Source organism: Mirounga leonina, unplaced genomic scaffold, assembly GCF_011800145.1.
Source record: "Mirounga leonina isolate KUSES-001 unplaced genomic scaffold, KU_Mleo_1.0 Mir_154, whole genome shotgun sequence".
Lineage (NCBI taxonomy): Eukaryota > Metazoa > Chordata > Mammalia > Carnivora > Phocidae > Mirounga > Mirounga leonina.
Genome location: NW_023270389.1, coordinates 31,644,370 through 31,666,081, shown reverse-complemented (window position 1 = coordinate 31,666,081; position 21,712 = coordinate 31,644,370). Strand labels below are relative to the sequence as shown.

Sequence of the window (21,712 nt, the reverse complement as noted above, 5' to 3'; positions counted from 1 at the left end):
GGGAAAAGCATCATGACATTGAATTTGTAACTTCTTGACATTACACTGAAAGCATAAGCAACAAAAGAAAAAATACATAAGTGGACTTCATGAAAATTAGAAACTTTTGTGGATCAAAGGACACAATCAACAAAGTAAAAAGGCAACCTATGGAATTGAAGAAAATATCTACAAATCATATATCTAATAAGGGATTAATATCTGAATATATAAAGAACTCCTGCTACTCAATAACAAAACATGCTTAAAAATGGGCAAAGAACTTGAACAGGTATTTTTCCAAATAAGAAAATTAAATGACCAATAAGCACATGGATACACTCTATATCACAATTCATTAAAGAAATACACATCAAAACCACAGTGATATACCACTTCATACCCATTAGAATGGCTATAATAAAAACAAAACAAGGAGGCATTTCAAGAGGGCAGAATAAGTCCTGATTTCACCTCCTCCTATGGACACAGCAAATCTACAGCTACATAGGAAATAATTCCCTCAGAAAAATACCTGAAAACTAGCTAAATAGCTCCTGCACAACAAAGTGTAAAAGAACCACATTGAGAAATGTAGAAGAGAGAGAGATTTGGTCTCATCCAAAATCCCATCCACCATGTGGTGACCAACAATCAGGAGGGATCTCAAGGAGTTTCTCCCTGATAAGCAAGGGGCTTGTGACACAAACCAGGCACCTCAACTCTTCAGACCTGCACCAGAGAGATGAGCTCCCCAAATGTCTGGATTTGAAAACCAACAGGGCTTACATCAAGGAGAACAAAGAGTTGTAGGGAATAGAGCTTCTACTCTACTCTTAAAGAACTCATGCAGACCCACCTGCCTCAGGACCAAGCACAAAAGCAGGAGTATGAAGAGCACCTGGACCTACATGAAGGATATTCATTTGCTAATCTTAAAGTATCTGCCAGAGGAGGAGGAGCTTATTTAAACCCTCTCCAGATTAGAGGTGCTGGTGGGTGTCATTTCTGCTTTCTCCCTCTACCTTTCTAGTGGTGGGGACATCCTGGCCCTGTACCATCCCTGCAGCCCCACCAGAGCAGGAATTCACAGCCTACACAGGGGATGCCCCTTGAACACCTGGCTCTGGTGGCCAGGGAGAATTATGTTTCTGGGCCCCACAGGTCTGAAATAATAGAAGAGAAAGTTATTGGCAGGCTACCACGCCCAGGGCACTACAAACAGCAGAAGGAAACACAGTCTTCCTATTTACTTATCCTGGAGCTTCTATTGAGGGGCACACTTTAGGATTACCACACATCTAGAGGCTATCAATGTACTCTCAGTGAACATAGGCCAGGGGATATCATCTTTGCACTCTTCCTTGGCCTTGCTGCAGCTCACAGTACCTCCCTGAAAGAAGTTCATACACTTGTGTGAAGCCACACTCTTTGCCACTGTCACTGAGAGTATGCCTCCAGACTGTTCTGAAGATCAGCAGTCTTTCTGACTACTGTCCTGCAAAACTATTCACATACCTTTAAAGCTGCTGCCTGGAACTAGGGGCTGATAGATCCCTCCCTCTGGAACATTCAGAGAATGTGGCACTATCTCAACAACTAGGAGTTATCAATAATAAATCAGGCTGCTTAGACAATCACAAAGGTTCGAGAGACAACTAAGAGCTAGGGAAGGGTTGTATGATAAGGTTCATCCACACAAGGTCATTCTTTCAAGAATGAGAGAGATAGCTATTTCATCTAATGCACAGAATAGAAAGCCAACCAAAATGAGGAAACAGAAATTTATATTCCAAATGAAAGAACAAGATAAAGCTCCAGAAAAAAAAAAAACCTACAAGAAGTGGAAATGAGTAATTTACCTGATAAAGAGCTCAAAGTAATGGTTACTCACTGAAATTAGGAGAGCAGTGGATGAACACAGCAAGAATTTCAAAAAGAGAAAATATAAGAAAGTACCAAATAGAAGTTACAGAACAATAACTAAACTGAAAAATACACTAGAGAGGTTCAACAGCAGACCATAATCAGTGATCTGGAAGACAGGGCAGTGGAACTCACCCAAACAAATCAGCAAAACGAAAAAAATAATTTTAAAAAGTAAAGATAGCTTAAAGGACCTGTGGACAATATCAAGCAGAATAACATCTATATTATAGGGGACAGAAAACTTATTTGAAACTTATTTGAAAAAATAATAGCTGAAAACATCCTTAACCTGGGAAAGAAAACAGATATCCAGACCCAGGAAGCCCAGAGACTTCCAAACAAGATGAACCTAAAAAGATGCATACCAAGAAACATAATTAAAATATCAAAATTTAGAGAATCTGAAAAGCAGCAAGAGAAAAACAACTTGTTACAAAGGAACCCCCATAATGCTATCAGCAGATTTCTCAGCAGAAACTTTGCAGGCCAGAAGAAAATGGCATGACACATTCAAAGTGCTGGGGAAAAACAAACTTCCAACCAAGAACACTTTACCTGGCAAGGTTTTCACTCAAGTTAGAAGTAGAGATAAAGAGCTTTCCAGACAAACAAAAGCTAAAGGAATTCAACACCACTAACCTGGCCCTACAAAAAATATTAAAGAGATTTCTCTAAGCTGAAAAGAAAGGGTATAATTATTAAGAAAACGGATGACAGTAAAAATCTCATTGGTAAATACATTGTAAAGGTAGTAGATTAAACACTTATAAAACTAGTATGAAGATTAAAAGGCAACAGTAGTGAAAATAACTATAACCACAATAATTAGTTAAGGGATATATAAAATAAAAAGATTTAAAATTGACATCAAAAGCATAAAATATAGGGGCACCAGGGTGGCTCAGTTGGCTAAATGTCAGACTCTTGATTTTGGCTCAGGTCATAATCTCAGAGTCAAGAGATCAAGCCCTGCGTCAGGCTTCATGTGCACTGAGTGTGGAGCCTGCTTACGATTCTCTTTCTCTCTACCCCTCCCCAAATGCAGTCTCTCTCTCTCACTAAAAAAATTAAAATAAAAACTAAAACATGTTTTTATGGGGAGGCAGGTAAAAATTTAGTTTTAAAATGCATTCAAACTTAAGTTGCTATCAACTTAAAATACATATATGTATATAAGCTGTTATATGTAAGCCTCATTGTAACCACAAAGCAAAACCCTATAGTAGATTCACAAAAGAAAATGAAAAAGGAATCGAAGTATACAGCAATATAAATCCATCAAATCAACAAGGAAGAAAGCAAGAGAAGACCAAAACAGAGAAGAACTACAGAACAGCCAGAAAACAAACAAAATGGCAATAATTACATAAGTACATATAATTACTTTAAATGTAAATGGAATAAATTCTCCAATCAAGAAGTACAAAGTGGCTAAATAATTAAAGAAAAAAAAAACTAGGCCTATCTGTATGCTGCCTACAAGAGACTCACATCATTGTAATAACACACACAGACTGGAAGTGAAGGAATGGAAAAAGATATTTCGTGAAAAAAGGAAACCAAAAGAAAGTGTGGTAGCTATACTTAGACAAAATAGGCTTTGAAACAAAGAATGTAATAAAAGACAAAGATGGGCATTACATAATGACAAAGGGGTCAATCCAGCAAGAAGATATAACATTTGGGTTTTTTTTTTTTTTTTTTTTTTTTTAAAGATTTTATTTATTTATTTGACAGAGAGAGACACAGCGAGAGAGGGAACACAAGCAGGGGGAGCGGGAGAGGGAGAAGCAGGGGGACGGGAGAGGGAGAAGCAGGCTTGCCGCTGAGCAGAGAGCCCGATGCGGGGCTCAATCCCAGGACTCTGGGATCATGACCTGAGCCGAAGGCAGACGCTTAACGACCGAGCCACCCAGGTGCCCCAAGATATAACATTTGTAAAGAGAGAAATGACAGCAGTACAATAATAGCAGGAGACATTAATACCCCAGTTACATCAAAGAATAGATCAGCCAAACAGGAAATCAATAAGGAAACACTGGCCTTAAGAGACACATTAGATCAGATGGGATATATATATATATATATATATATATATATATATATATATATAAAGAACATTACATCCCCAAACAGCAGAATACACATTCTTATCAAGTGTACATGAAACAATCTCCAGGATATTTCATATGTTAGGCTACAAAACACGTCTCAATATATTCAAGAAAACCACATCAAACATCTATTCCAACCAAAATGGTACAAAACGAGATGTCAATTAAAGAAGAAAACTGGAAAAATCACAAATATATGGAGATTAAACAACATACTACTGAACGACCAATGGTTCAATGAAGAAATAAAAAAAAGAAATTAAAAAAATACCTTGAAACAAATGAAAATACAACACACCAAAATCTACAGGATGTAGCAAAATAGTTTTAAAGTTTATAGTGATATAAACCTACCGCATGAAATATGAAATATATCGGGTATACAAACTAACTTTGCACCTAAAAAAACCTAAGAAAACAACAAATGAAGCCCCAAATTAGTAGAAGGGGGGAAATAATAAACATCAGAGCACATATAAATGAAATAGGGACTAAAAAAGTGATAGAAAAGATCAGTGAAACTAAGAGTTGGTTCTTTAAAAATAGAAACAAAATTGACAAACTTTAGCTAGACTTACAAGGAAAAAAAGAAAGCGTTCTCAAATAAATAAAATCAAAAATAAAAGAAGATACAACTCACACCAAAGGAATATATAAATGATCATAAGAGATTACTTAAAACAATTTTATGCCAACAAATTCAACAACTTAGAAGGAATCGATAAATTCCTATAAATTTACAGTCTTCCAAGACCGAATCATGAAGAAATAGAAAATCTAAATAGACTGATTACTAGTAAGAAGACTGAATGAGTAATCAAAAACTCCAACAAACAAAAGTCCAAGACCAGATGGTTACTCATGTGAATTATACCAAACATTCAAAGAAGATTTAATATCAACCCTCCTTGAACTCTCCAAATAACTAAAAAGGAGGGAATGCTCCCAAACTCATTTATGAGGTCAATATTACCCTGATACCAACACCAAGCAAAAACAACACAAAAAAGAAAATTACAAGCCAATATCCCTGATAGACAGAGATGCAAAAATCCTCAACAAAATATAAGCAAATCAAATTCAACAGTACATTAAGAGGATGATCCACCATAATCATTTGGGATTTATTCTAGGGATGCAAGGATGGTTTAACATCCGCAAATCAATCAATGTGATATACCACATTGACAAAATGAAAGATAAAAATCATATGATCATCTCAATAGATGCAGAAAAAGCATCTGACAAAATTCAACATCCATTTATGACAAAAACTTTCAACAAAGTGGGTATAGACAGAATGTACCTCAATATAATGAAGGCCATATATGACAAGTCCACAGCTAATATCATACTCAACAGTAAAAAGATGAAAGTTTTCCTTTAAGATCAGGACTAAGACAAGTATGCCCACTCTCACCACTTTTATTCAAAATAGTATTCAAAGTACTAGCTAGAACAAGTAGGCAGGAAAAAGAAATGAGACATTCAAGTTGGAAAGGAAGAAGTAAAACTGTCACTATTTGTAGATGACATGATTTTCTATATAGAGAGAAAACCCTATAGATACCACCAAAAAAAAAAAAACCTGTTAGAACTAATAAACAAATTTAGCAAAGTTGCAGGATACATAATCAATATATAAAAATATGTCGTGTTTCTATACCAACAGTGAACTATCAAAAAGAGAAATCAAGAAAACAATCCCATTTATAATTGCATCAAAAGAATAAAATACCTAGGAAAAATTTTAACCAAGGAGGTATAAGACCTATACATTAAAAACTATAAGACACTGATGAAAGAAATTGAAGAAGACACTATAAGTGGAAAGATAATCTGGTCTTGTGGATTAAAAGAACACGTTAAAATATCCATTCTACCCATTTTATCTACAGATTCAATATAGTCCCTATCAATGTTCTAATGTCATTTTTCACAGAATTAGAACAAATAATTCAAAAATTTGTATGGAACACAAAAGATCCCATATAGCCAAAGGAATCTTGAGAAAGAACAACAAAGCTAAAGGCATCATGCTCCTGATTTCAAACTATATTACCAAGATACAGTAATCAAAACAGTATGCTACTGGCAAAAAAAACAGACAAAAATCAATGGGAAGAACAGAGAGCCACACATACATGTTCATTAATTTATCACAAAGGAGGCAAGAATATGGAAAAAGGACATTCTCTTTAATAAATGGTGTTGGGAAAACTGGACAGTCATATGCAAAAGAATGAAACTAGACCACTATCTTGTACCACACATAAAAATGAACTCAAAATTGGTTAAAGACATGAATATAAGAGCAGAAACTAAAACTCCTAAAAGAAAACATATGCAGTAAGCTCCTTGACATGGGTCTTGGAGATAATTTTTGGAACTGACTTCAGAGTCAATGGCAACAAAAGCAAAAAAAAAAAAAAAAAAGAAAAGAAAAGAAAAAAGAAAGTAAGAAAATGAGACTACATCAAACTAAAAAGCACAGTAAAAGAAACCATCAACAAAATTAAAAGGTAATATACTGAATAGAAGATACTTGCAAATCATGCATCCAATAAGTGTTTAATATCCAAAATACATAAAGAACTCATACAACTCAATAACAAAAAAATAAACAATGATTTAAAAATGGGCTGAAGATGTGAATAGACATCTTTCCAAAGAACACATACAAATCGCCAATAGGTACATGAAAAGATGCTCAACATCACTAATCATTAGGGAAATGCAAATCAAAAGCACAATGAGTTATCACCTTACACCTGTCATAATGGTTACTGCAAAAAGGACAAGAAATAACAAGTATAGGCAAGGATGAGAAAAGGATGTGTACCCTTGTGCACTACGGCTAAAAATGTAAACTGGTGCAGCCACTACAGAAAACCGTTTGGAGGTTCCTCAAAAAACCAAAACTAGGACTGCTATGTGATCCAGCAACTCCATCTCTGGATATTTATCTGAAGAACAAAAGAACACTAGTTTGAAAATATACATGCACCTCTATGTCCAGTGAGGCATGATTTACAATAGCCAAGACATGGAAACAACTTAAGTGTCCATCAATGGATGAATGGATAAAGAGGTAGTGTATACACACACACACACACACACACACAGTGGAATACTATTCAGCCATTAAAAATGAACAAAATCTCTCCATTTGTGACAACATAATTGAACCCTGAGGGCACTTATGCTAAGTGAAATAAGTCAGAGCAAGACAAACACCATATGATTTGACTTACATGTGGAATCTAAAAAACAAAGCAAACAGACAAAATAAAAGAAAACAAAGTAAAACTCATAGATACAGAGAACAGATTAGATTGATGGTTGTTGGAGTGGAAAAAGTTGGGGGATGGGTGAAATGGGTGAAGGCATCAAGAGGTACAAACTTCCACTTAGAACATAAATAAGTGAAGGGCATATAATGTACAGCATGGTGACTATAGTCAATAATATTGTTGCAAATTTGAAAGATACTAAGAAAGTAAATCTTAAAAGTTCCCATTTCACACACACACAAAATCTGTAACTTTGTATAGCGGGTAATGACAGATGCTAACTAGAGTTACTGTAATAATATTCCACAATGTACACAAATGTCAAATTATTATGCTGTACACCTGAAATTAATATACTGTATGTAAATAATACTTCAATAAAACAAAAACAAAACAGAAAATAGCAGGTGTTGGGGAGGATGTAGGGAAATTGGAACCTTGTGTGTTGCTGCTGGGAAAGTAAAATGGTGACACCATGTGAAAAATATTATGGCAGTCCTTCAAAAAATTAAACATAGAATTACCATATTATTCAGCAATTCCACTTCTGGGTATATACTCAAAAGAACGGAATACAGAGACTCAAACAGATATTTGTACCCCCATGTTCCTAACAGCACTGTCCACAACAGCCAAAAGGTAGAAGCAGCCCAATTGCTCATCTATAGATGAACAGATCAATAAAATGTGGTGAGCACATATAATGAAATTTTATTCAGCCTTAAAAAAGAAAGAAATTCTAACACCTGCTACAACATGGATGAACCCTGAAAATGTGCTAAGGGAAATAAGCTAGACACAGAAGAACAAGTATTATATGATTCTACTTACATGAGGTACACAGTCAAATTCATGCAGGCCAAAAATACAATGATTGCTGCCAGGGACTCAGGGGAGGAGAGAGGAAAGTTGTTCAGTGGGGCACAGAGTTTCATTTGGGAAGACAGAAAAGTTCTAGAGATGATCATGCTGATGGTGGCACAGAACAATGTGAATGTGCTTAATGACACAGAGCTGTACACTTCAGGATAGTTAAAATGGTAAACTTTATGTTATGTGTATTTTACAACATTAGAAAAAATTGGGGAAAAAAACATAGCTTACCAGTTCCTTAGCCAAGTAATCTGCCAGAGTATTAAGAAGCTTGTAATACACTTCAAACCATGGCAGGTAACTGTAAAAAACAAAACAACAATAACAAAAAACCTTTTAAAAATGTATATGTATATATTATTTAGAGTCAAGAAAAGAGATGACAAACATTAAATCTGTATTATTTCAAACTTAATCCTGGATGGCAGAGAAGAACTATACCCATGTTCTCCTTACTGTTACAGTAAAATTTTACATATTATTTATTACTAGCTTTCACAACATAATGATCACCCAAAGTTCTATTATAAAAGTTATGCACTACACACTTCTGTTTTGTCTGCAGTAAAATTATTCAATCCTATATCATGGTATGCATGGTATTAATGTACCAAAAGCACTCATAGAATAAAAGCTAACCACTGTAATAAAATATAACACAAAATAAAAACTAATTTTAAAAAGCTTTCAAAATAAAGATACAATCTTGTTATTAATGATTACTGAAGTGAGTATATAATACAATAGAATTATGTGCCTAATTATTCAATTATTTTGAAACTGATGTTCAAGTAGGATGATAAATTTCAAAGTAAACATCAATATAAATAACAGAAAGCCTATTTTAAATATTGTAAAAATATATATAACTGAAAATTCATTTTGATTTATTTTACTAGATACAAATACAACTAATTTTTATGAAAGCAAAATACTAAGTCTAAAATTCAATTATACCCAAAAAATCCATACTCTTTATTAACAAATTAAGATATCAGTATATTTAAAATCTATCCAAAGGTTTAATTGTTTATTAAAATGTATGCTTTTCACATAGAAGTATAGTAAACCACAAAAACACCAGTGTAGTTAAGTATCAACAAATATTCATTTTTTTTCTAAGAATTACTACAACAGGTTACTTTCTAAGAGAAAACAGTGTAATGCTTTTACTACATAACTGTATTTTGACAAGAGTAAATGTATATAACAGATTTAAAATTTAAAAATCAATGAATAGAGCTTAGAAAAACAACATTCTATCTGCATTTTTTCACATCATGTCTGTTTTATTAATGGCTATGAAAGATGCTTTTTGATTCAAGAGTAACCTAAAGTCACAACAGAAGAACAGTTGGGTAAAGCACACTATCTTTATTCAGCAGAATTGTTAGAGTTCTTTAAAATAATAATCATAAATACTAAGTAATGGTATAAAAGATTCCCGTGATATTTTAAAATATCTACTAACTTCTGGTTAAATCTAGCATATCAAAGACATCCATTTATCTCTATGTCCTTTGGAAATGGCACTAAAATGACAGTAAATGAATAAAAAGGGTATAAATTAATAAGGACAAGAGAAATGAAGAAAAAAGCAATAGAGAGCAACACAGGTGAATGGTTTCATAGAGATGAAAAGGAAACAAAGAATGATAACTGACTTAGCAAAAGACAGAACACCAAAACCTAGGTGCCAATAGAAGGGAAAATGACCAGTAGCCAGTATATTTGCATACCCCCACCCCCCAAAGGATCTGGAAACACTGATCTGGGAATCTCTCAAAGAAAAAAAAAACCCTCAGAGGTCCTATTTTCTTGGAATGAAATCCACCACTGCATAAAAAGTTTCTAATTCAGTTTAGTGCCTCTATCTTAAATATAAATGAAGAGTCCAACCACCAGATATTTGAGAAAATATATATACATGAATACAAACATAAAAGGAACTCCAAATAAACACAGACAATACAAGCAACAGATGAGAACTCTACAAAGTTATCATTAATATTCTTGGGAGCTGAATAAAGAACAGGATACTATTAAACAAAATGAAATCTGAAAAAAAAAAGGTGAAAAATATTTTAGACAAGAAAGAACTTTTAGACATTCAAAATATAAAAGTTGAAAAAAATTAAAATTGATAGAAAGATTAGAAACTAAATCAAGAATATCTCCTAGCAACTAGAATAAAGAGATAAACCAATGAACAATAGGAGAATAAATATTAAAATATCAGGCATCAATCTCAACAATTATGTAGCTGACTAACAGTAGTTCCAAAAAGAAAGAAAAGAGGGAAAATGGGAATGAAAATTTCTTTTTAAAAGTTACTGGAAAAATTCCCAGAACTTTAGATATGAATGTCCACATTGAGAGTGCCACTGGGTGAACTATAAAATAAATGAGTATCACAGTGAAATTCCAGTATAGGGGACAGAAAAGCACCTAAGAATTTCCAAAGAGAAAAAACAGGTAACATACAAAGGCATTAAGTTCAAAATGCCACTGAACCTCTCAACAGCAATCCCAGAAAGTGAGAAGATTATGCCTTCAAAATGCAGAGGTTAAATCCTTTTGCCCAGAGAAAATACCACTCAAGTATGGAGCTAGATTAGCAACATTTTCAGTCATGCTAGGACTCAAAACTTTACCACTTTTGTACTATTTTGGGGAAACTACTAAAAGATGGCTTTGACAAAATGAGAGAGTGAACACTATAATAGGAGACAAACCTAATCCCATGGAAGAACAATTAAATCTAAGAATAAATTATACAAAGGCTTAAAGAGCAACCATTCTACAGCCTAACACTAACTAACCAGAAGTTAGTACTGGTATTCTCAACTTTCATATTTAAATGATTCAACTCTTTAACTCTAGTGCTTAGATAGCTATTCTACTATACCTCTTCACAAAAAAAGAAAAAGATTATTAATACTATTTTTAAATTTTTAACTCAATACCATATCTTATTTTCTACACTCATTAATAACTCAATGAAATAATTTCCATGGAGAATGTCCTTCTACTAAGACACACTACAGTTCATTGGACAGAGTGCCATTTCTTTCATTTGCAAGCATTTCATATTCATATTTCAACTTTTAATGGCCTGAAGAAAGTGTTATTTCAGGAAAATTTCAGTATGTCATGTAGTTCAGATCTATATGTTCACATAAGATGAGATCTAATCTATTCAAGGAGCATGCTGGTCTATTTCTGTCTTGCTCTCAAGAATTTCTAGATAAAGCAAAATTTATTGATTTTAAATGGTTGCATGTCTACCTGTTAATCCTTACATTGTCATTTCCATCTTACTCAAATAATGTGAAGCCTTTTTAACCTTAATTCTTCTTTCTTGGACCACTATAAAAATAAAAATTATAATAAACACCTCATAATTATCTCATAAGTTATTACTGAGATGATATTTTTTCTACACAAAATACCTTAACACTCTTTTTGTCTTTTTTTAAGTTTTTATTTTAATTCCAGTTAGTTAACATACAGTGTTATATTAGCTTCAGGTGTACAATACAGTAAATCAAGAGTTCCATACATCACCTGGTACTCATCACAAGCACACTCCTTAATCCACATTACAATTTAATCCAACCCCCAACCACCCTCCCCTCTGGTAACATCAGATTGTTCTCTGTAATTAAGAGTCTATTTCTTGCTTTGTCTTTTTCTCCCTCTCTCTCTCTTATTTTTTTCCCTTTACTGTTTGCTTTGTTTCTTAAATTCCACATATGAGTGAAATCATATGATATTTGTCTTTGGCTTATTTCACTTAGCATTATACTCTCTAGCTCCATCCATGTTGTTGCAAATGGCAAGAGTTCAGACTTTTTTACAGCTGAATAATATTCCATTATATATACCACATCTTTATCCATTCATCTATCGATGGACACTTGGGCTGCTTCCATATCCTGGCTATTAGAAATAATGCTGCTATAAACATAGAAGTGTGTGTATCCCTTTGAATCAGTGTTCTGGTATGCTTTGGATAAATACCCAGTAGTGTGACTGCTGGATCATGGAGTAGTTCTATTTTTAACTTTTTGAGGAATCCCCATATTATTCTCCACAGTGGTGCACCAGTTTGCATTCCCACCAACAGCACAAATACTCTTTTTGGTGTTCTGGTTTTCTCATCTTTACATTATTAGTTTTCATTAGTTATCTTCCCCTCTCAATTTTCTTTCAAATTGTGAGGATTAACTGAAACAATTTTTATAAAAGCTAACTTATATAAATACAATTTATCTGTAAGATTATTTAACTGTTTTTGAAAATAAAACAGATTGAATTAAATAATTAATATATAGGTCACTTCTCAAAATTTAATAGTTCTTATTTGTGCAAAATGTTTTGTTATCTATATAATTACTGCTATTTTTTGTAATCTTCAAGAATACCAACTCTGGCTGAATTTCATCCTGGTACCAGGCTATGTTTGCTCTTGATTCAAGATATGCTAGATTTTGTTCTCATAGTCATTTTCTTAATCATCAAATTCAACACTCAACTCTATTATGTTTATAGCACTGCTAGACACTGTGATGTTTTATAACTACCTCTAATATGATTTCATCTATAAATCAGACTAACATTATTTTTTATTTGTTTATTGAGAGAGAGAGAATGATAGAGAGAGCATGAGAGGGGGAAGAGTCACAGGGAGAAGCAGACTCCCTGCTGAGCAGGGAGCTTGATGTGGGACTCAATCCCGGGACTCCAGGATCATGACCCGAGCTGAAGGCAGTCGCTTAACCAACTGAGCCACCCAGGTGCCCAGACTAACATTATTTTTTAAAAAACTACGGCAACAAAGTTTACACTTGGCATATTTCTCATAGTCATCTCTAAGGCTCCATGATGCTCTGTTATTTCTATTTGGGCAATATGACTCACTAGTCAATTCTATGTCCATCTAGGGAGTACAGAGCAAAATCTAAGAATAAGACTCTATATGTTAAGATAATTGGAAGAATAGGGAATAAAACTTCTTAAGCACTAACTATATGTATGAAAACATGCTAGGTACTTTGTATGTATTATCTCATTTAATTATTAAAATAATGCCATAATGTATAATTGACCAAAGTAAAACAACTTATCCAGGGTCACAAAGCTGCCAGACGGCAAGCCTGGGATTAGAACTCTGGTCAATCTGACTGAGCAATATTTGCTCAGGGGTCCACTGTAAATAGGCCATCACCCAATGCAGCCATGCAGTTCTATAATATCCAGTCTTTGAATAAACATGTCCAATGACCAGACATTTTCAGGCAGCTAAATAAACTATGACAAAATATATTCTGGTTTAATCTTAAATCAGTCTACTTATAATCTCTATCCACTGAAGCAAATTCTATCTTTCAAAATTTGTTTATCTAACTAATGTTCAGAGCATTATCTTTATGCCTTTTAAATGATATTTTGCTCATATGGGCAAATTTTTCAGCAGATAAAGATCTGTTTAATTCTTTCATCTAATGTATTGGTAATTCCTTCCAATTGTAGATTTTAGTACTGCTTCTATATTCATCACTGTGGATAAAAGGACATGGCCTGAATATGGTACAAGATCCCTCCCAAAAATCATGTCTATTTACCAAAAATCTAAGTATGATACTTTAACCACTAAGAGGACTCATAACTTCATTATCTATTGTCTAGCCAATATTTTTCTCTATATATAATTTGTTTATGAGAGGAAGTAGAACAGATTCAAATTTCTACAACACTGCCTGATACACCAGTGTCATAAAGAACTGACTTTAGTTACACACAACATGTACTTTGTGAACATGTACTGATTCTTGATGATAACAGCTCCTTCTGAAGACTACATATCATTCACATTTCTTAACAAAACATCACATATCAAAGTGGAGCTATTCTATAACCTAGTTGTGCTCCTAGAAATGTCAGGGAAGCTGGGACATTTTCTGTTGCTAATAAACAATAGCATCTAGAGTAGAGTGTGCAAACTGGCTACTTGCAGATTATCTCTAGCCCATGGGCATATTTTGTTTAGTCAACACTCCCTTGTTTAATTGAATAAGTTGCCAACTTCTAAATCTGAGATAATTCACTTAAAAATCCGGATTTTTTGCTCCTCTTAAAAATCAGAAGAACTGGCAATACTGGTCACACATTTTTCACTCTGTAACAAGTACCTAGAGCTGAGTAATGGCTTCTGTCTTTGGATATGGCATGTCCTACCTGGATCACCACACTAATCCCAACTTCTAATTGTCAGACCTATATATCTCATTTGAATCCCTTCCTGGTCCCTGTAAGTAACTGAATTCACAATCTTTGACATGGAGCAACTACTCAACAGGAAGTCCTGCTCATTCTTTTATATGACAAAGAAAATGGTTTGGAGTATACAAGTAGTCAATAATTCAAATATTTTAACAAGATTCCATTGTAAACTTTAAAGACAAAATGTGTGGCAAAAATAACATATATATTATAAATGTTATTTATAGATTTATAAAACATTATAAATTATATAAGCTTACCTCGCTGGGTAAGAAATGTTATTCTCATGTTTTTATTTTTGTGGCTTTTTAGATAATTTTCAAACAATATATGTTCAAAGCTATTTCTAACTAACATATAAGCCCTTAAACTGATTATCAATAAGTTAAAATTTTTTTTCACTAAATTTTATAGACCCCAAGACAATCAAAATTTGTCTTCTTACAACCAACCACAAAAATCCTAGAGAGGTAAAAAAATGTACTCAACACACTTTAATGACTTAATTTATTTTACCTGAATCTTATAAAACTGAACATGTCATTTCTTTAACAAAGAATAACTGTGACCCTTATAGTCTTGCAAACATATATAAATGTAAAACATTAAGACCAACTGTTTTTTAAAAAGGCAAGAGATCCTTCAAAGTTTAATTATAAGACTATTTTCTTAATTTTTTGAAAAGACATAAGGCAAAACAGAGTACATACAAAGTCATGAATCCACTTTGTGGCAGTAAGAAGACCTCCCCCACACTTGTGCTTCCACTATAGAGCTGATAAAACTTTTACATTCAAAAGTCAAAGGTTAAATAAAGGAAAGGAAATGTTTTTTGTCAAATAGTCAAGTAACCACTAACAATCTAAGTAATCAGCAGGAACCTTAACTTATAGTAATCAAATAAAACTAAGGAAACTGCCTTTCCGTAGAAAAACGTCTAATGTCTAGAGGCTGTTTTTCTGTCTGGAAAATTGACACAAAATGTGTAAAATTGAAACATTCTGCTTCTAAGGGATTTGCCCAAAGGAAGAGTGTGAAAGCTTCAAGTTTGGTATGAGTTAAAGGTGGGGGGGAGGAGCGGGAGGGGACTACAAAGGCCCTAAACATCAATCTGTCTTCCTTATTAGGTTATTTCATTTTGAACCCTTCACAACAATTTTATAGTTCTAAAATTATGTTAATCAAATTAGGAAAAAAAAGTTACTTCTTGCATTTTTGTTAGCCTGTGAAAGCAATTCTAAATACAAACAATGACAAGATTTAAATTAGTAATATCTCAGAATATTTTTGAAATCCTGTTAAACTAGGATAGACAAGTCATGGAAGAAGCTAAAGCATACAACCATGGCTGAAAATTCAAAATTACACCTCAACTTTTGTACCTGATTTTACCTTGTATTAAAAATTTTAACCATCCTTAAATGTATCTCATTTTCATTATGACTATCTTTAAAGACCTGAAATATGTGAAACTGTTCAATATCAACAAAACTCAAGAGACATTTATATTTTTCATTTTAAACTTAGCTCATTAAAATACAAATACTAGAATGTAATATGAATGAAAAGATTTTTTTTTTGTTAAGATACATTCAATCATGGTAGAAAAAAATTAAAGTCTTTAGCAGGATATTATAAAGACAACAGGAGAAATACTAATTTCTATCTAAGAATCTTAAATCATTTAATGAGAATCATCCCTATATAACCAATCCGGTATTATTTCACAATAGAATACCTAAGAATATTGTATGTTTCAATATAAATGCACTAATTTTGCGTATGAGACAGCTTCATGGACAAGGTATTAAGATTTTTCATATTCAAAAGACATAATATATTCCAGGTAAAGATATAAGTAACTAATTTTAAAAACCATAATCAGAAAGGAAATCATCTTTGTGCTAAATCTCAACTTTCAAGGAATTAGAAAAGTGAAATGACCAACTATCAGATTGAGCATGTTCAAAAACTCTCAGCACTTAACAGGGGATTCTATGAAAGCCATAGCAGTTTTTCCAATTTATAAACTGCTTTACATGCATTCATTCATTTAGAAATTGTAACTAAAGACTACAGTTAATTATTTAGTTTGCTATCCAATAGAGAGATTTTTAAATGTGTCTCAACAAGTCTTATAGAAATGATGAGAGTGAAATACCAAAATTTAAGTAACAGTTATGTGTTACAAGTCCCTTATTTTCTTTTTTAAACTTCTCTAGATCATCTAGATTTTCCTGGGTAAAACATATTACTTTTGTTATCAGAAAAACATGGTTAAAGACATATATTTCTGTGTCTTGCTTATGCAAGTATCTTGTCATTTTTCCAAAATTTTAGCCCTAATAAAGGCTAAACTCAAGGAGCCTTAGAATTAAGGCTGAATTCTAAGATCAGGATACACGCCCAAAACTGAATGCAAACATTACTCCAAAGCTTTGGACAGCCACCAGTTAGTACACAGAATACCAGCGTAGGTGATTCTCTCATATAACCCCCGCAAGCAGCACAGTCCGTAATTAAAACACACACACACACACACACACACACACTCTAGCCTTCTATGAAGCCTTCAAATGAAGAGACCTGATTGCCCTAACCAATTCTGTGAATAGTTCAGTAGATAATTCTTCTACCTTCTTTCCCTAGTCACCTCAGAAGATTACTAGTTAAATTCTATGTCTTAGTTTTATATTGAAATTAAACAAATTTTCTTCTACTACATCTTAAGGATACAATGAAATGAAATGAGCAGTATTGAAAGAGAAACAAGTAATAGGAAATAAATTGGATGTAGTAACATTTCTCCTACCATCTCACAAAGCATTTCCAATATGTTAAACATTTTGTGTTGACATTACAGAGAAACACTAATCTCAGGCTCCAAGATGGTAACAGGAAAGTCATTTCACAAGCAATATTTTTTTCTCTTCCAAAGGTCATTCTTTCACACACTAGGACTCCAAATTTCAAGGACACAGAATGAAACGACCCTTTCCATTCTTAATTCTGCTATACCACAATGATCAACTGAGTGCCTTTGAAGTGCCTGTAATAAAACACACTAGTAAAATAATCTCCTATCCTGAAAACAGATGACATATTTTACCTGACAAAAGATGATCTGGTTAAATTCCCAGTTTTAATATGCTATTTATAGTTCTAACATCTGAGAATTTTAGGACAGGGAGAAAATGATTAAAATGACTCATACATTGCAAAAAATGGATAAATGCTGAAGTGTATAAAGTAAAAAAAAAATTGGAGACCTATCTTTCTAGTCTTTTTCATAAGTATATACACTCATATATTAATATATAAATTTTTCATGTCAGCTACTTCTTAAAGTAGATACATTTACATACATATATAAATTGTTCTTTACAATGTAAGAACATACCATAAATATTACTTTGACACTTCTCATCATTTCACAATTTTTCATAAACATTTCTGAGTTAGAGTCTGTATTAGTATATAATTTTCCCCAATAGATAAATAATATTCCATTCTGTTTGTCATTCATTCATTTATTTATTTATTAAACAAATATCTATTAAGAATTCATTATGTGTCAGGCACTATTGTAGGCACTGAGGAAATCATCCATCAGTGAAAAAAACAGAGAACATTCTGGTAGAGGCAGGGGGAGCTGACTGACCAGGGAATGTACCAAAAATTCCTACTGAAGGACATTTACATCCCATTATTTTGCTATTATAAACCATGCTATAATAAATAACTTTATGTACACTTTACTGCTCACTACTGGGAATATTCCTGATATTTAAAATTCTAGAACTGAGTCAGGAGTATGAGATTTTATAAATCTGATAGATACTACTAAATTTCTCTTCTAAAGGTTATGTCATTTTATAAAAGTCCCCCACACACTTGACATGACATGTCTGTTTCCCCACAGGCTTATTTTTTTTTATTTCATTTCTTTCAATCTTAATATGCTCATTTCTTTCACCTTTAGTAAGGCTGAGCATCATTCACAGGTATATATACTATTTAAATTTCCTCTATGAATATATTACTCAGATGTTTTCCTTATTCTTCTATTCGGTTCTGTGTCATTAACTTGTAGCTACTTATTACGTATCATAGCTATTAACTCTGTTACAGTGGTTGTAAATATATTCCTACCAGTTCATTATTGGTATCTTTAATTTCCTTATTATATTTGTCATCAAACAAAATCTTTCATCATCATACAGGCAAAGATGCCAATCTTTTTGGCCTCAAGATTCAATGGTAGGCATATAAAAGCACTTATGACTACAGTAATTTTATTTTTATTTATTTATTTTTTTAGAAGGGGGTGAGGAGGGGCAGAGAGAGAGGGAAAGAGAGAGAGAGAATCCCAAGCAGGCTCCATGCCTAGTATGGAGCCTGACATGGGGCTCAATCTCACCCTGTGATTATGATCGGAGCTGAAACCAAGAGTTGGATGCTCAACTGACTGAGACACCCAGGCGCCCCTACAGTAAATTTTTAAAATCAACAATATTTTTTCCAGTACATTTAAAGTTTTATCCTTTCTTTCAACAATTATAAAGTTAAATCTAAAGTGGGGGAGACCTGGTCTAATTCATAGACAAACCAGGACCCAAAACACCATCATTCCCCTTACGACAGCACTTAAGAGATTTGTTAAAATTATTTTCACAGACATACATTAATTACAGCTTAAAATAGGTATTCTCCTATCTATAACAGCTTTCTGAATAAATTGCTGAATTCCATTACTACTATCTCTTTCACTATTAAAACTAAATATTGGCTATTCTCAACATGGTACACTGCCTTTAAGGACAAAGATTATGTTATGCCATTAAAATCATGAGATGGCAATCTTTTAAAAATTTCCTAGTAAAATCTTGCCATTTGCAACAACGTGGATGGAACTGGAGGGTGTCATGCTGAGCGAAATAAGTCAATCAGAGAAAGACATGTATCATATGACCTCATTGATATGAGGAATTCTTAATCTCAGGAAACAAACTGAGGGTTGCTGGAGTGGTGGGGGGTGGGAGGAATGGGGCGGCTGGGTGATAGACATTGGGGAGGGTATGTGCTATGGTGAGCACTGTGAATTGTGCAAGACCACTGAATCACAGATCTGTACCTCTGAAACAAGTAAAACATTATATCTTTAAAAGAGAGAAGAAGATAGTAGGAAGGGAAAAATGAAGGGGGGGGAAATCGGAGGGGGAGACGAACCATGAGAGACTATGGACTCTGAGAAACAAACTGAGGGTTCTAGAAGGGAGGGGGGTGGGGGGATGGGTTAGCCTGGTGATGGGTATTAAAGAGGGCACGTACTGAATGGAGCACTGGGTGTTATACGCAAACAATGAATCATGGAACACTACATCAAAAACTAATGATGTAATGTATGGTGATTAACATAACATAATAAAAAATAAATAAATAAAAATTTCCTAGTAAAAAATAAGTTGGAGAGTAGAATTTTCTCAATTTAAGATTCTCCTCTGTTTTTTTCATAAAGCTTTGTTACCTATTTCTTATCTAGCAGAAAGAACTGTCACATGACAAAAATAAACAGAAAAGGAATCTTTTTTTAAAAAAGATAAAATAACCAATAATGCATATTGTGAAACGTTTTCTTTATTGGCATATATGATTTTACTTTTTTATTACATTTATGTAACATAACCTTATTTTCTGCAGGTAAACCTTCCTAATTCAAAGAGTACTACAACACTCTGGTGTTCTTCCACATACGCAAGTTTGATAACAATAACTTGATTACTGTAACAGTTTTAGAATCTGTTTCCTACAAATTAATGACCCCTGGTTTGGAGATATGAACACTATACCAGTATTTCAGGAATTTAACAAATAGCTACAGTTCATTTTTTGTGTAGATACTTTTAGGTAACGTAGGCTTTCCTAAATTTAAACAGAAATTTCTGAGAAAGTTTATTCTGTAAGCACATTTATAGGGACTATTCTGAACATTTAGTAACTATTTGCTAAATTTTAAGATTTTATTTATTTATTTACTTACTTACTTGAGAGAGAGAGAGAGAGAACGAATGGCAGGGGCAGAGGGAGAGGGAGGGGGAGAGAATCTCAAGCAGACTCCACGCTGAGTGCAGAACCCAGTGTGGGGCTCCATCTCACAACTTGTAAGATCACGACCTGAGCTGAAACCAAAAGTTGGACACTTAACAGACTGAGCCACCCAGGCACCCCACTATTTGCTAATTATTAATAGGTTCAGTGTATTCAAAATATTTTAAAAGTTCAAAACAAAGACAAAGTTTCATCCTCTTTAATTATGACTATCAGGAACTCATTTTGGAGGCAGTGAGGTAAAGTTGTAAAATACAGGTTCGAATATTATGGAAAACTGATGTCTATAACTTATTCTCAACTGGGTCAGCAAAAACAGTAAGAGAAAAAGAAAGACAAAAAATTTGCATGTATGTGTGTGTGCACTCAGAGAGAGAGGAAGGAGAGGAAGAAGCATGTTAACAGTTGTGAATCTCGGTGATGTATACACAAGAGTTTACGGTAGTATTCCTAAAACTTTTCTTTAAACTTGACTTTTTTAATGAAAAGATTTAAAAATTGATAGAAAAAAATTAGAAAGCACCTACAGCTTTGGTCTTTCTATTAGGACAAACCTGCCTTGGGCAGAGCAGATAAGGTTCTACTCCCCTTTAAAGTGTAGCTTTTGAACCTTCAGCATTAAACACAATGATAAAAGGAGCCCTCCTTACCCATTTTCCACATGTCACCCCCACTCTCACTGCACAATCAACTGGCTTCAAATTATAAGAATCAACCTATAGTTTGAAGCATAATACTCTTCCAGATAAAACATATGTTTTAAATACAATTATTATCCAAATGAAAGAGTTGTTGCCTAAAGAAAGAATGGAGGAATATCCACATTCTATTTCTTACACTTATAAAGCAGTTAAGCATTTACTTTTAAATAAAGGTTGAAGAAAATTCTCCAACTCTAACAAATGTTCTGGGTAAATTTATAACCTAAACTTCAAAGAATGATATGAATGTAGCTAAATAGCAAACAAACATCAATTTTATACCAAAGTTTTCTTTATAACATTTTAATTATTAAATTAGATGTTATTTCTTTTCCTACAAGCATTTCCACAGAATCTACCTTGACCAATATACATATTATAATCACAGTACAGAACCCTATTTTTATGGAATACATCTGGATTTCTGATT

The 21,712-nt window shown here is 33.3% G+C and overlaps 1 protein-coding gene across 1 annotated transcript in view; it reads right to left on the bottom strand.

Annotated features, from left to right (window-relative positions):
* The window catches only part of LOC118014243 (DENN domain-containing protein 1B), a 206,596-nt gene that overhangs the window by 85,101 nt on the left and 99,783 nt on the right, over positions 1-21,712 (bottom strand). The window contains exon 6 of the mRNA XM_035010393.1: positions 8,420-8,489. Coding sequence (XP_034866284.1) covers positions 8,420-8,489 — 70 coding nt within the window. The remainder of the gene's footprint in view (positions 1-8,419; positions 8,490-21,712) is intronic.